General features: G+C 42.8%; 1 protein-coding gene across 2 annotated transcripts in view; it reads left to right on the forward strand.

The window, feature by feature from the left end:
- Positions 1-12,847, forward strand: part of DNAJB6 (DnaJ heat shock protein family (Hsp40) member B6) — a 62,365-nt gene extending 49,518 nt beyond the window's left edge. Inside the window, exons 10-11 of one of the 2 annotated variants that reach the window (XM_075082378.1) lie at positions 3,042-3,248; positions 11,247-12,847. In XM_075082378.1, coding sequence (XP_074938479.1) covers positions 3,042-3,248; positions 11,247-11,329 — 290 coding nt within the window. In that variant the 3' untranslated portion in view covers positions 11,330-12,847. Of the gene's footprint in view, positions 1-3,041; positions 3,401-11,246 lie in introns of those variants that run through there. The other variant, XM_075082377.1, reaches the window with a different exon arrangement.
- The last annotated feature ends 3,284 nt before the right edge of the window (positions 12,848-16,131 follow it).

A 16,131-nucleotide genomic window follows, 5' to 3' on the forward strand; every position in this document is an offset into this window, starting at 1 on the left:
CGAGTACAGCCGGGGCTCTCCTGGGTTCGTTGGGCTTGTGCAGCACCTTCGGCCGATACCACAGTGCCGTGCAAGGTTCAGCACTGGGGGTTAGGTCTGGATCATTTTTGAAGGAAAGAGAAATATGCACTGAAGGAATTGTCTGTGGGATTTTTATTCTTGGTGTATCATCTTTAAGGAGCAATTGAACTACGAAGCCTGCTGGAGGAGGGACAGTCCTTGCTCTGGGCCATTTGCAGAAGAGCTGCAGGTGGAGGACACCCTTAGGCAAAGCCTTGGAGAAGGCGTATTGTGACTTTTCATAGACAAAATGTGGCATAGTTGTGAGGACTTGTCCCAAAACTCACAGGAGGTGTGTAACAGGCAGGTGCCATCGTTTTTCAGAGTCAGAGCCAAGCCTGTACTGTCAGGAGCTGAAGGCTGGAACCTGCTCTGGAGAGCAGCTCTCATGGGATTCGGTAAACCAGGACAAGCTCTCCTGCCTCTTCTCTAGGTTGCAGCTGATTTAATTGGAAAGTTTGGAGTACAGAGAATCTTTTGCATTTTTTATATTTTATTTTAAGTTACACTCAAGCAGTGAGTGCTTGCTGGAAGATCTTTCTGCGGCTTCATTAGGTGCTCAGTGTTGTGGGGCTGGTGACACAGCTCAGCTCCCAGAGCAAGGGAGCTCTGCTGGAGCCTTCACTGCAAGCAGCAGATCAAGGACGCATCAGGGTGCAAGAGGGCCAGCATGCGGTGATTCTGTGCGTACGTCACCAGGGAGGAGCAAGATTATTTTTAATTCGTCTAGTGTTAAACTGTGCCTTCACACAGCTGAATTAGACTAAAGGTGCCGAGATTGATCTCTAGCGTAGTTGGGAGTAATTCATTGGGGTGTGTTAGGGCATCTGGTTTAATACTTAAGTGCATGAAGTGTTAGTGTATCTGATCAAGGTGTCTCTGCAGTGCACACATGCACAGAGCTTCCGAGAACAGCCTCAGCACGTTTCTTATTCCTGCATCTGCTTGCCAATATAAATTTTAAACATGCATCAAGCAAGACTTTGCACATCAAAAAGAAAGCCATGCAGTTTGTGTTTCCATGGGAGGGGAGGGATCGCCTATTTCTGGTTCACTATGCACTATAATTTGTTAGGAAGTTAATTCTCTTGACTGGTTTTTGTATGTGCAATTGGTGTACATGGGTTTCCTATGCTTACTTTTTCTTTTTTTTTTTTCCCTCCTTCTCCTGGCATTTTATAGGTTCATCTTCATAGACCTGGTATCATCAGACTGATAGATGCTGTTTGTATAGCCGTAAAATCCTGTAGCCTTTTATGGGAAATGTCGGCAATTCTGCATCTGGTGTTTTCTGAGCTTTTCCTTGCCCACTGCCTCTCATAGCTGAAGTGCTGTACCCCATGCGAGGGGAAAAAAGCCGTCCTGCCAGCCCTCTCCTACTGCAAGAACTGCACACCCATAGTTCTACATCCGTGTGATGCAGGCGGCGGTGTGTAAATGCAGAAATCCTTGGTGTTATCACTTGTGTTTTTGCTTGTTTGCCTGTGCCTTTGGAAGTGCAGGAGAGTCCAGGTGAAGAACTGTGAGTGTGGGGGTGGGGAATGGGCATTTAATCACCTGTGAAAAAGGGTCCTCTGCATAATATCCATACACATCAGGTGCTCAAATGCATGGTGGGGCCATGTGAGGCATCCCTTGGAGCCCTCTTCTGCAATGCCTCAGGTGCCGCATTGCACTGTGAAATGACTTCTTAAACATACCTTGCCTCCTTTTCCTCATGCCCTCAGAAGCATCTCCCCATGTACGATTACAAGGTAAAGACAATGTGACCTGTTTTGTTTCAAAGTGTTGGTGGTTTGGTGCACACAGTGAAGTGGGTATTACTGCTCTTGTTCCTTACTGCATACGTGGTGCTTTTTCCATCTTCAAAGCATTTTCCAGCCATGAACTAAGAGCACACACATTAGGTGAGAGCACACACCCCTCCCTAAGCAGCTGATGCTGGGCACATCCCGGGAAGAACTTCCAGAATGTGACACACCACTTTTGATGCAAATAAAATGACGCTGTATTTCATCAGCTCTATTAAAAGTACTTAAGTAATTGAATTAATAAAACTTTAAAAAAGCCTTTAAGAGACAAATGTGGTACACACCTTTCTTCTCACTTTTTTTTTTCTTTCCCATTTTCTTATTTTCCCTGTTGAATGTCTTAGGTTGGCTTTTTTTATTTGTTATCTTACTGTTTGCTTTTCAGTGTGTGGTTTTGCTGGGGTTTTTTTTGTGTTACGGTAGCTGATTTCTCTGCTTTTCAGCATTGGTACTGTTACAGTTTCTGCAGCAAAGGAAAGCATCATCTGCAAAATAGCATGAGTATGACTGGAATACCTCGTCTTTCATATTAATTTTTGCAAACATCGGGTTTTTATTTCCATTGCATTCATTCATCTTTGCTGTGCGTGCCTGCCTTGCCCCTGGACCATGCTTATCTCTTACATGTTCAACCCCATTTCCCATCTTCATGTGATCTTTCACAATTCCTTCCGCTTATGGATGCCAAGTATCTAGCCCCTCTGAACCTACATTGGCTTTGTTTTTCTCCTACCACCCCTGTAGTCAGCTTGGGTATTTCTCCCTCCTTCCCCTACAGCTTTTCCTTGAGCATGGTCAACCCTTCCTAGGCAGACAGTCTAGGTGAGGTGGGACAAGGTGACATATTCTGCACAGGAGAGAAATATCGTCCAGGGTGATGTGCTCAGCTTGCTCACCCTAGCTTTTGGGAAAAAAGACACAGTGGCCCCAGAGATGTCATATCTAGCTGACTTTTTTGGGTGGCTCCACTGTGGTGAGAGGCCATTGATTGAGCTTTCTGCTCCGGACACTCCCTGATGTGCACGTAGACAGGAGTATCTGTGAGCTAACCACAGCTGAGGCAGTAGGTTAGTGACACTCAATTTCCAGCCCAGTTTTGAGTGTTTTTTTCCAGGCTAAATTTCAGCATTTTTGGATGCAGCTGACTTTTCTTGCACTTTGCTTTTCCAGGTGAGGCAGATGAAGAAGCCTTTGCTGAGGAGTGCAGACGGAGAGGACAACATGCTCTGCCTTTCCAGCCAACCAACCCTCGCCTGCTGAAGTCTCACAAGCCTGCCAGTTCCCCCAAATATGCCTATCATTATAATAGCGATGAGGTGGAAGAACAAGATAGAAGCCGGGTTACAAGCAGCTTGGAGACCCCTTTTTATTTATCAGGTGTGCACAAGCATGTTGATGAGAAATGCACAGAAAAGGATCCATCAGCTAGTCAAAAGCCAAAACCAAAAAGCCAAGCAAGAGGTTGTTGCTGTGTGTTGACTTAATGTTAGTTCCCTGGTAGATAATAAACAGTAGCTTGTGTGCCTTCATCCTGCATTAGCTCTGCTCTTCAATTTAGTCTAGATTCACAAATGCCCTGGGGTATTCAGGGATCCAAGGCAAATATTATTGTGCTGCTGAAGTGCCTATGCTCTTTGTTCTTAAAAGTGAAGGCCTTTTAGAGATTAATTAATCACAATACTTTGCACATTCATTTACTTAAATTGTGCTTGGCTTCCTTGCCGAAGAAGTTCAGCAACTTGATGTTATTTCTGGAAACTGCAATTTTAGGCACCTCTAAATCCTAATAGAGAAGGCTGAGACCATTCAGGCAAATGCAGAAGTGCAGTGATTGTCCCAGTTATTTTTTGGAAGTAATTAGTCCTTTGATATATTTCCTGCCTGTAATGTTTTGGCAATATAGTCCAGAGGCTATCTTGGACTACAAAGTCCTCATAACCACTTGATTTAATTTGAACCTGTGGTCAAAGGTCATCCAGGACTGTCAGGACAGGTTTTTCTGAAACATGAAGATTCTTTTCTACTTGGATGCCCAAACCAAGGGCCCTTCTCAGTAGTGCTGAATTAGGTGAAGTGCTGGGAAGCGTGAGCGTATGAGGCTCCTCAGGGTAAACACAGCACATGAAAAACATGCACTGTACCCGAAAACACACGCTCATGTACTCCCAGTATATGTACCATTTTCTGCTGCGTTTATGAGCCTTTAATTCTAATGCTGTCTTCTGTACGGAAGACCTAAAGATACCATGTGGGATGACAGCTTGAAAAAATAGCAGCAGATAAATATCTTCCTGTTCAGTTGCTGGAAGTTTTGTCTCTTTAGGGGTGGCTAAGCTGAATCTTTTCTTTAAAAAAAAACAACCAACAACAACAACAAAAAAAAACAACAAAAAAAAGTTTAAAGTTTCTCTATAGAAGCCTGAATGTAACCTCTGGGCTGATGTCCTGAAATCTCCCACACCAGGGTTACAGGTTTTGTCTCCTGTTTCTGTAGCTGGCAAAACAAAACCTTGGCTCTGCGTTTGGAGACTTGAGGCTCTCTGCAATCGTAACAATACTTTGTAATGGCTTCCAAAGAGCATCTGAGTTTGACACGCACCTTGCAATTTTTGGAGCAATTTTTAAGATTGCTTAGGACTTTTTGCTGTGAATCTATTTATGCTCCAAGACACACAAGTTTGCAATTTAAATGAATTTTCAGAAGTATCTGTGCAATCACAACATCTTCTTTTTTACTAGTAGATTGTAAGATTCAGGGTGAAAACGTGACTGCAGTAAGACTAAGGTTTTACTGTTGCATTAAATATTTTGCCTGCTGTTCCTCTGATGAACAGGGCTGCTGAAGGACTGGTGAGTCAGTCATAAAGAAACCTATGTGAGTGCCTTAATCCCTCCCTGGGAAGTTTGTGCACGAGCCCTGGCCAATAATGCCATTCTCTTTCATGGGTGTTCACCTCTGTCAACTGCCTTGCCCAGCAAGCAGGCTTTACCAGCACATCTCTGTAATTATATAGACCACTTACTTGCTCCCGCTTGGCTTCTCATTGATCACTGCAACAGCTGCCGTGCTTACACGGGCCAGCATTGGGAAAAAAATAGCATCTCCTTCTGCCTTGGTCCAAAACACACTCACTTCAGTGGAAAATAAAGTTCAATGGCCTCAACCCAGGTGCTTTTCCACCTTGAATCAGACCGTTTTGCCACTGCTGGCGTGTGGCCCTTGGTAGCGAGACTGCATGACAGTTTTAGGCAATGTCTCAGTTATGCACCTCAAGCAAATCCTCAGTCATTAATGATTCACCTGCAGTGAAATGGCTTTCTTTTCCCAGCTCTAATAATGTGAATGCTTGAGTTTTAACTTGTAAGTCCACTGCAAATTTAAATGAAGGAAAAGGGGACAGGTTTCATCTTGACTACATGGTGGGAATCCCTCTGGAAGTGGCTGCCTATCTCTAGTGCCCAGGGAGAAAGGCTAATCAACTCGTTTAGACTGGCAACCGATATCCAGAGGTGAGATGAATCCTCTCCTTAGTCAGGATTTCCAGCCATTACAGTGGGTTTTTAATAAAGAAAAAAAAAGTGTTAAATTTGATTCTCCATCTAACATTGACACTTTGCATTTTAGTAGAAATTGCTCTGGGTTTCCTGCTGTTCCTGGTTTCATGACAGCCTTTAGAATAAAACTTGTACTCTGGAGTTGCTGTGTATCCCAAACAGTGCTCTAGCTCCATCCAAGTAATTCTTTAATTAGGATTCAGATACTACAAGTAACGCACTGCCTGATTGTATGATGTATGGCTGCCTGGTGATACCCAAGATGTACGAAAGTGGTATTAATGCCAGCAGAGGCCTGGGGGTTACAGCCACTAATGGTAGGGGTAATGGTAACTATCCCTAAAAAACCTGCTGCTTTGGATTTGAGAGTTTTGATCTTTATCTAGCAAGAATGTTTGAAATGTTTAATTGTTAAAATACTGAAAAATACATGATATGAAAGATCATTATTTGCAAGATAATATTGCAAGGTTTGCTCTTCCTTTTGAATGAAATAGCTTGCATTAACCTAAAACTTACAACATTAATAATTCATTTTTACTCCATTTTCACCTGCTGGCATCCCTGAAAAGGAAACCTCTTTAAAAGAACTAGCTTAACTAATCTTGATCCTTTCCTGGCATGGATTCCTCTGCTGGAAAGTTGAGCTTTTTGTACTTTATTACATCTTCAATGCAGTCTCCGTTGTTTTTACCGACATAGAGTTTCCTGATTTACACATTACTAACTAGTAAAATAGATGTGCTTGTTATCCAACTAATTGCCTTACCGTTCTCTCACATACTTTTATTTGGGCATGTAATGGAAAGAGAAAGGAAAGCAAAGCCACTGTTTTCTGTGAAATCTGTGAGGAATGCTGGAGGTATGGAGATGGGAGGGAGTTCACTCTCCCTTTGCTCCACATCCCCTGGCTGTACCTGTGCCCGAGCGGCATGGGGTAACAGCTATAGTCTTCCATGCGCCCAGGGCGGGAAGATTGGCTGGTGGATTTGGAGGCTGACTCGTTGTTCCCTGGCTTAGCCAGAGCTTCCTTCACACGTTTTTTTGGCTGCTAGTAGGAGAGCATCCCGTTATCCATTTGCTTCCCATAGAAGGTGGCTGGGTTGCACATGGAAGGCCTTCCAAGGCTGCGTAGCCTTGCAAGCTTTTGCTAGCCATACAGGAGCAAAACCTTGGAGTCTATTCAGTAATAGTATTACCTTAATTAATAGCAGGCAAGCAGGTTGTATCTGGCTTGGTATGTTCTTGTAGCAATTCTAGGCAGAATTGGTAATGAAAATAGTATGGTGAGCAAGCATGAAGGAGGGCCGCAGTGAGTTACTAAAGCTTTTCAGTCCCCTAAAACATCAAAGTTGGAATTACGTCAGTGGGTTGGCCAGTGAAACTGGAGAACTTGCCCCTTGGATTTAGCAGTGTGATAATTAAATAGTGGAGCAGCATACCTACACGGGGTGGGATGTTTTGTCACCTCAGGTCTTTACGTAAAGGCAGGTTCTCTCTCCGTGATGCTCTGTGGCACGGGCAGGAGCTGTGGATGCAGCGAGAGAATTAGTAGGTCAAACTGTAACGTGTTGGGTGGTGGCTCGGGCTGAAAGTAGGGAACGTGAAAGTGTCCTGTAAAGCTGTAATCGTAAATTGAGTCACACGCATGAAATTATACGGAAGCTGTGATCTGGGGTGCATTTTTATAATGGCATATGCAAGTGTGGTCAGCCTAAAATAACAGCTGGTGGCTGCAACTCAGAAGTAAGCTGGTTACCTTTGAAATAGCTATTTATTGTTTTGACTAGAGAGATATTTCTAAGAGCAGAAAATTAGAAAGCGCACTACAGAACCTAACGTGCATGCGTGCCGCTGCCCTGTTAAAGCTCTGCGCGCATGTTGGAGCCATGACTGCTTTGCTGGTTTGAAGGAGGGCAAACGAATGGCTGCAATCTTAGCAAATAGAAGATCTTGAAAACCATTTTCTCTGGGAGTTGAGCAGAAAGCATTAATCCTTCCCACCCCAACCTCAGTGCTTCAGAGCCTGAAAGTGGAAGGAAGGAGGCTCCTCCATAGTCTTCATGTTTGCAAGAGATCTATAAAAATCAGGCCATGGCCTTTATTACTGACTGATGTGAGTCAAGAAGCAGAAATGCTGTGTGTTGGTCATGACTGAACACCTTGTTTCCTTCTGGTGACTCCTATGCTCTCCTGTGCTGACAGAAGGAAGGTGGAGCAGACCTGTGGCTGCTCTCTGCATCCTGTAGAGCAGACAGCTGTCAGGCAGGGCAGGAGGAAGCAGGATACTACAAATGGGTTGGGTAGGAGCATTTTCCCCGGGACACTTGTCCCTTTGGATTGATGGCTTGATGTGCACACCTCCCTTGCAGTTGCCCCCCAAGAATGTGACGAGTTTCATAGTCTGAACAAACCTGTGACTTTGGGAGGTGCAGATGGCAGAGTAGAAAGACAGAAGGAAAGTCAATCTGGGACCCAGCAGAGAGGCTTCCCAGGTTGTTTTGGTCCTTGCAGAGTGGTTGAGGGAGTTGCTACTAAGCGTTGTTGGAAGTTGGTTTCGGACTTCAGCAGCTTTTTGAAAGATGGAATAACTTTTGTGCTCTTTATGGTTCTTCTGGAAGTAGAAGAGAGGGGGATGAAATGGGAAGAGTGGATCAGCAGATGCTGTTTGTTTTAAACAAGAATTATACAGGTTGTAAAACAGGTGTAAATCCAAATTATGTGGATTCTTGCTCCTGGCAGCTGACAAAAGCAAGAATATGTACCGAGTTAGGCTGGCATCTATCTGCATTTGAGTGAATCTGTTCTCCAAATGTCAAAGCTTGGGGAAGTTCTCAGCAACCTCTTCTCCCCCCACCCTTCCCTAAGACTATCTTAATGTACAGCATTTCTAGAGTTTAGATAGCTAACACTTGCTTCTAAGGGTGGAAATTTGAAAAGCCCATCTCCGAGGCCAGAACTGTTTGGCTGAAACCAGTTCAGCCAGGCACTAGCTATGGGAAGTCTCCATGACTGCTTCGTGATGCTGGCAACTCACCAGGACACAGGTTCACTGCAAATTAATCAAACAGTAATGGGGCCCTTTCTAATTTTTTTATTCTCTCGTGAGCTTTTATTCTCTCATGACTTTGGGGCTAGTCTTGTAACCAAGGCAGCTAAATATGCTTTTAATTAGTGCTGGTTGAAGTATTCAAGTGAAATAAGCACTAAAGGGTTACATCTTTAATGTGCAATTATTATTTTTACTAGAAGCTGCTTCACTTGTTTGGGTCAGGTTTTTGGCCGTTATCACCCAGCATAGCATCACTGGTGCTACCGGACTGGCAAAGTTTGACCTATCCTTTCTTCTTAGGTGGGGGTAGAAAAGGAAATGGTTGGGAGTGAAATTATTTATCACAGCAGGCTTGAAACAGAAAAGACCTGGCAGTTTTCTCTTGAGGAATACTTTGTATTTGTGTGTTATCTCCTACTTTGGCCAATCTGTTTCTGTGTGTCAGTGATAACACTTGAAAGATTTCCACTTTTCACCCTTATCATGCTGGAGGCTGGTAGGAGACCATGTTGTCAAATGCCTAAATATCTTCATACCACATTATTTTAACATTTGAGTTGTTTCATTTAGAAGACAATGAATTATGTGGCATTCATTTCAAGCCACAATTTAAATTGACAGTATTTTTAAGGAAGAGTTGCTAGAATTGCTTTCAAAATCTCAAAGATTTGAAGAAAATAGACTGTTGCAAAAAAAAAAAAAAGTATTATGATATAAAATAGCAGTAGCAAATGCAATTATGCCTGTACATGGAAGCCTTTTAAAAATACTGACAGTGTTTTGAGAATGAAAAATGAGAAAATTACGAAGATAATAACCTCTTAGGCTTTAATGACCCTTTCCCAAATATGTGTTCAATGTTTCATAGTTATTACATTAACTAGTTCTGATCAGCTGATATGATGCTGTTTTTCCCTCCAGTAAAGGGAAGAATCCTTGAATAACACCCTTCAGGTGACTGATTCTCAAGAGTCAGCACGTCTCTTCCGCCTCCATTGGCCTCTGTGGGAAAGCAAAGAGATGCTTGAGCCCTTCTGGGACGCGTCCCTTACGGCAGTAAATTAAATGCCAAGGGATCCTATTTTTGACAACATATAGGTGACCGAGGGGCTGACACTGAAGTAAACTTCATGGGTGGAGTTCTTAATTAGATATCACGCAGTGTCCCCAGGGACTGGATTGTAGCTCAGGAGGGTGGCAGGGTGCAGGGAAAACGCAGCGTCACCTGCAATTCTGTAAAGCACTGCCAGCTTTTCTCTTCCTTAAACAATAAAACTGGTTTCCACTCTAACTTTGCGCAGGCTAATCGCACATGGCAGAATTTCTAAATAAATATCCTGCTTCTTGACTCAGATGATTGCAAAAGATGAAGTCATGCTGTTGATACAGCGTAGGAGCTAGAATGATAACCTAGGAACAGTTTCCCTTTGCTACAAGGGAGTGTATTTCCTCTAACGCACAAGCTTTTGATAGTCTCAAGTGATTTTTTTAGCCCAAAGACTATCTTGTGGTTCTCCCCAAAGTCTTAAACTTAAACTGAAGAACTGCAGTTCTGCTGTGGGCACAACCCTAATGGCACTTGGGAGGAGCTCTGATAAGGAGCAAACTTCAGCCACAGCATGGCTTTGTGCTCCTCTGACCTCCCACTGCTTCCTTTTCCCATCTTAATTTTGCTGTTGGTGCTAAATTGATGGAGAACCAGGTGCAATGGTGATGCGGCTTCCTCAGGGTCACACATCTGCCTGCCTGCAGACAGAACGGGGGAAACAACCAATTTCCAGACAGGCAGAATTGTGCCCTTCCTGGGCTGTTCCTCTGACTCCCAGCCCTGGCTCGCAGGGGCTCCGCCGCTCCATGCTGGCCCCCTTCACTGGAGCGTGCTGATTCCCAGCGGCAGAGCACCCCTGAGCTAAAACATCCCTCCAGCTACCTCAGAACATCACAGAATGATTATCTGATGAAAATGTTTGCTAGCTTTGAGTTTAGATTTATAAGTGCACTTGGGTAGATGTGGTATTGGTTCTGCACAGTTCACTGTCCATGCAAGTCTGCTAGCAAGTTGTGTTTTACTGCAGGTTTGGAGGAAAGAACGAGATGCAGAGCAAGAACTGTTTTTCATGCATCTTTGGGGGGGGAGAAAATCATTGGGATGATGTTCACATGGCTGGAAGCTTGTGTCGACTGAATCTGTAGCAAATAATTGTTGCTTGAACTTAATACTTCCATGTACTATCGGAGCTGCGGTAGAATATAACCTATGGTGCATAGTTAAGCATGAGCAGGCTGATGACCTGTATATGAAATGCATATTGGGAAACGCTGAGCACCTTCTTATTTACTCAGGATTCTCGGCATTCCCTAGTCTTAAAAAGGAAATGCAAATATCGTGGTAACTCTGGCTACTGTGAGCAGGAAACACCAGTACTTAAATAGCTCCTGCTGTCTAAGTCTTATTTATTGCTTCTGTTTTGAAAATTATTCTGTTTTTGCATGTGCTCTAATTTTGAGGCTTTTCCTGAATGGCTTTGAAGTCTATTGAAAGTTCTCCAGATCTTTTCAAACTTCAAAGATTGACTGTTTTTTTTCTATCCTATGTAAGGGATATAGTGGAACTGGGGATATAGTAGAACTGATAAGTTAAAGAAACACATTAGAAAGCCAGACCTTTTCTTTAAGATTCCTTAAACCATTCAGAGAACGTGTGCTTTTGCTAGAGGGAAAAGTCCATGAATGCTGTGAATAGTGTTTTACAAGCCATGTTTCCTCAGGACACAAAGAAGGCAGCAAGAGGAGGAAGCAGAAGCAGAGAGAGGAACAGAAGAAGAAGAAGTCAACCAAAGGGAGTTACTAAACTGGACTTCTCTGCTATGCCAATACCTTTATAATAATTACAACTTAATGTTACATTTGAGCACACCTCTTTTGTGTATATTTTTTGATTGTTCACACTGCTAGCAAGGTAGTGACTCATGTTTAAAACTGTACTAAAATTGCACTATGTTATTCTTTTTAGTTTCTTGGAGTGGCTTTCTTGCCAGTCAGGTTAGGGAATTTGAACGAGGCTGATCTTGGTTAGAAGTGTGTTATGTTTGAAGATTGGAAAGCGTTACAGAATTTCTTACCTCTTCCTTCCCTGGGACTAAAACAACTCTAGTCTAGTGTTTTGTTTATTTGTCTTTTAGGATATAAAGGGTTGTGCAAATGCCTGTTTGTTGGGTCAGTCTGGCATCAACATCAGGCCTGTTGAAAGAAGAGTCCTATTCACTCATGTCATTGGGAATGGGATTGAGACATGAGCTCTTATAGGGTAATTTATGCAAGCTGAATAAGTGACTTTTATGGTTGTTTGTTTTCTCCCCAAGCTGGGCAGCAAAGGTTTGCTATTAAAATGTTCTTTCATTTTAAATTGTATCATGAAGTTATATCCTCTGATTTTAAGAAACTTAGTGTAATGATGGTCTCCTGTAAGCACTCCTACTGATTTCCTTAAGCATAGTTGACTCCTGATGAATCATTTAGTGAAATCATTCCTTATTTAAAAATTTTATTTTAAGAACCTAGAGACAAATGATCTAAGTGCTACCTTAAAACTGCTCTTTGTTTCTGCTGAGTAGGTTTTAGAAAACAAACATTTTTTCAGCATCCGTATAAGATTTTATCAAGTTGTTTCTGCACAGAACTTGCACCTTTATGTATGAAAGCATTTTGCATCAGTTTTACTGCAGGACTAATTTTTCTAGCTTGAAAAGATGTCTTCAATTTAAAAGAAATATGTGTTTTCTGGCAAGATTACTTCCTTGCTTCCCATACTTGTCTCATGTGCATGACACATTGCTTCTCTTAACCATTTAGTTCGTACAGAGCCCTTCTGTTGCCTTAAGCATATACCTGCATGTTTCTTGTCAGTATGTTGCCTCCTCTTTTTAACCTTGAGGTAGGAGTTAGGAGCTTATGGTTTTGTTTCTTTTGTTCTTCCTCTTGCCAATATGTTGTTGATGTAACAGACTTAAACCTGGCAATATTGAAAGTCCACAGTTCCTGGAGAAACTCACTCATCCTAACGTTTAAAAGATGTAGTAATGCACATAATGGCGTAAGGAAGAAGCTAAACAGAAAAATCAAGTCTGCATTCTAGCATGGTTTGATATAACAAATTCTGGTGCCTCCGATATCTGAACGGTTTAGCTTCAAATGCTTACATTACCCAGTGTAACCCTACACAAACATATAACCATACATGAACTCTGTTAGGGTATTTAATTTATGGTTAATATGAAATAAGACTGAGTACTGGTTTTCTGTCACTGAAGTACCACTTTTGTTTTGTGCTGTGTTACTAATATTTAAAAATAAAGAAAATTCTCCTTTATACTTTGTCTTCTTGCACTGTACAGTAGACTAGAACTGGTATCAGTTGTTCATGGTTACCTTCAATTAAAGTTTAGGTTGTAAGCACAGGGGGGAGAGTCTGCATTCACAAAATGCCCACAAGCATACCAAGTTATTCATTTTGCTAAATCCATGAGCAAGTTGATGCAGTCCCTGTGTAGAATGGCTGATAGTGGAAAACAAGGGTTCGTTCTGGCTGGAAACATCACCATAGGAGTATACACATCAAACAGAGCTTGCGCATTAGCCACGCAAGGAACATTGACACTGGATAATACAGAACACTTTGAATTACATCCCATTTAGTACACTTTCCATACTCTGGGAGAAGTTGCCGCAATACATATGCCAGTTTTAAGCTATTAGTGCTCCTTATTTGTTGTGAGAACGGCACGTGCTTTGCAAAAGCAAGAGAGGTAGAGGAAGGGAGAGGTGGCACCAGTGTGAGGCTGGTGTCCCCGGGCTGTCCCTGTGCTGTGAGCAGCCTCATGTCACAGGAGAGGGTGGCTCCAGATCAAGAACGTGCCTTGAAGGGTTAGAGCAGATGGGTATTTGGTACCTAAATATCTTCTTGACTCTGATCCCTATGTTAGGCTTGGAGGAGGAGGATAGAGTGTTAATTAGTTAAGAGACCTGAAGGTAGGCTCTAAATTAATTAGGAAGCCTGTCTCACCAAGAGCATCCTTATCCCACTGGAAAGGTGCTGGTGTGCTTGCAGCTGTGCTCCTACACCCTGCACCTCCCTGGGGAGAAGCTCCTGGGAAACAGAGTCCCCAGAGGAGGGAACCACGGGCATAATCTTCCCTATAACTACCTAAAATCTGCCCAAGCTTGCCCAGAAATTAAGAAATGAGGGCCCATGGCCTTTGAGCCTAGTGCCTTCCTTCTCATCCTGATTATTTCTGGATTTTAATGGAAGGGTAATGGCATAACTGAGCACCTTTGTCCAGTTGCAGGGTTGTCCAGCCAGGTGTAGCACCATGCTCACGTGGCTGTGCTGCTCGCAGGACAGCCTGGACATGGTGTCTGCCACGAATGTATGAGCAGGTGTGTATGTGAGGTCTTGTATTCCAGTGCATCCACCTGCCAAAGGTGAAGGCTGCATGATGACATGGTTACTTGAAGGATGTGCTGGGGCAGGAAAAATGCAGGTGGGTGTGAGATACCACAACTGATAAGAGATGATGCTGGCCCAAGAGTGGCTGTGAATAAATGTATTGTGAAAGTCAGAAAAAGATTCCTGACCATCCCACAACACTTCTGTGGCAGAGCTGCGGATGGAAACGGAGCTAGTTTAAATACTGACCCTATGTGAATTATAAAATGTATTGCAAAATGATTGTTTACAGAGCAGATAGCTTGGCTCAAAGACCTAAAGCATTTTAAGTCCCCTTTAGTATCCCATAAGAAAATTAAATTATTAGGGTAGAGAACACACAGTGAGCTGAGTAACAGCATAATTAAAATGATATACTGACAACAAAACAATTTTATCTTAAGATAGTGGGACACAATCACAAACAAGCAAAATACAGACAGATAAGAGTTCCTGTTCCTCACTTGGAAGCTGCCACTATGAAAATGGTTTAAATTCAGTTGTTTTTCACACCTTTTAGAGATGTGCAGAGTCTGCTCTTTGAACTAAGGTTTGGCAAGACTTTGATCCTAAATAAATGATCTCAGCGTGTGTAGGTGTTAAAAAAATAAACCCCATATTTTTCAGGTTTTTGCCCAGTCTCTGCTCAGTGCTGCTGCCCACCTCTGTGGGCAACTGTCAGGCCTGTAAATTCTGCCTCTAGAGGTAACACAAAACTCAGTTTTTCTGTCATCCCAGCTGCCTTTACAGAGACTTGCTTTTTTTTCCCCCCAAATTTCAGAACCATCTCATGATACTTTTTATTTGTTGAAATAACACAGTGAAAATATGCTTCTTTTGAAAAGAAGAGAGCCAGATACCCAGAACATGTATAATAATCATTAGGCAAGCACTAAACTGCCTGTTTTCCCAATCACATATGAAATGTGTGACTTGTACCCACTTATTCTTTAGGAATGTTTCTAGACATGTGCCACCAAACTGGTGGCCAACAAGTGGTCGGATTAGCTTGTTACTCTATTGAATTCCATTGTTTTATTCTACCTATATAGAAATGTATTAATTTCCTGGTTTTTTTTCCCCTTCATTTTGCGTGCCAGTTGCACAGGACAGTTTAATCCTGGGTTGCACAGGTTAGTCCTTCCTGCATTTCAGTATCTTCCATCATGTGCAGTCCTGCTCCTTTATGTCCAGACTTAGCTCACATTTTAGCGCGCTCTCACGTTACCTTGCCCTGGGAGCACCTTACACCCCCCCAACTCACATACTGATGGGGGACGGGGGGCAGGATGGGGATGGTGCAATTGCCCATTCGGTATGTTTAATTCTTTTCTTCCCAGTGAACAAGTTGGAATCTGGTCTTAAGAGACTTTTTATCACTATTTGCAAAACTTTGCTCATGGCTACCTGTAGCACTGAAAACTCTAGGCAAGGCAATTTTCCTTTCCAGTGATAAGAATTAAAACAGGGCACTTAAAGCCACATACAGATCTCAGTTTTCGTAAGTGTTCATGTTTGGAACTATGGTCAATTCAGCTGCCCTGTGTCAGTATATTTTGACTTCTCACAAGTTTTTCTAGCCAAAAAGGATTAGGTGGGGTGTTGGGAAGTATCAGGTTTAAGTACCTTGTTGGTGCCCTCTTAGCCCCCAGCTGTTAACTGACAGCAGAAGCATTTCCAAAGCAGCTGAGCTGACCTGAGATGACATTTCCAAGTGTGGGGTATGTTACCTTGCTGCTCCCATCACAACAAGCAGAAACTGCTCATGTCAGTATCCCAGACTTTCCTTCTGCCTCTTCCAGAAGGCCTCATGTTATCACTGCAAAGCCAGCCCAAAAAGCAAGAAGTGAGAGTGAGAGGAAAGCCAAAGCACATGCTCACGTAACAAGTCTGAATGCTTTGATTTCAGGGAAATGCCTCCATGTCTGCCTGGAAGTGATCACAGAGTTTCTAGGATGTCTCCAAGGAGGAAACAAAACCTTACTGCACTGACTGGATGGTTAATTGCATCTCTTCTGTTTCCATTGGCATGCACATGCACCTTTCTACTTAAATAGCATACATAACTTTTTCCATCCCTTGTTTGGGAAGTGCTCATCCTTTGGTCAATGCAGAGTGGCTTCCTTGTTCTCTAGGCTGCCGGTGGTTGTAATTTAATGAAGTCTCAT

The sequence above is a fragment of the Phalacrocorax aristotelis genome, chromosome 2, assembly GCF_949628215.1.
Source record: "Phalacrocorax aristotelis chromosome 2, bGulAri2.1, whole genome shotgun sequence".
In the NCBI taxonomy this organism is placed as follows: Eukaryota; Metazoa; Chordata; class Aves; order Suliformes; family Phalacrocoracidae; genus Phalacrocorax; species Phalacrocorax aristotelis.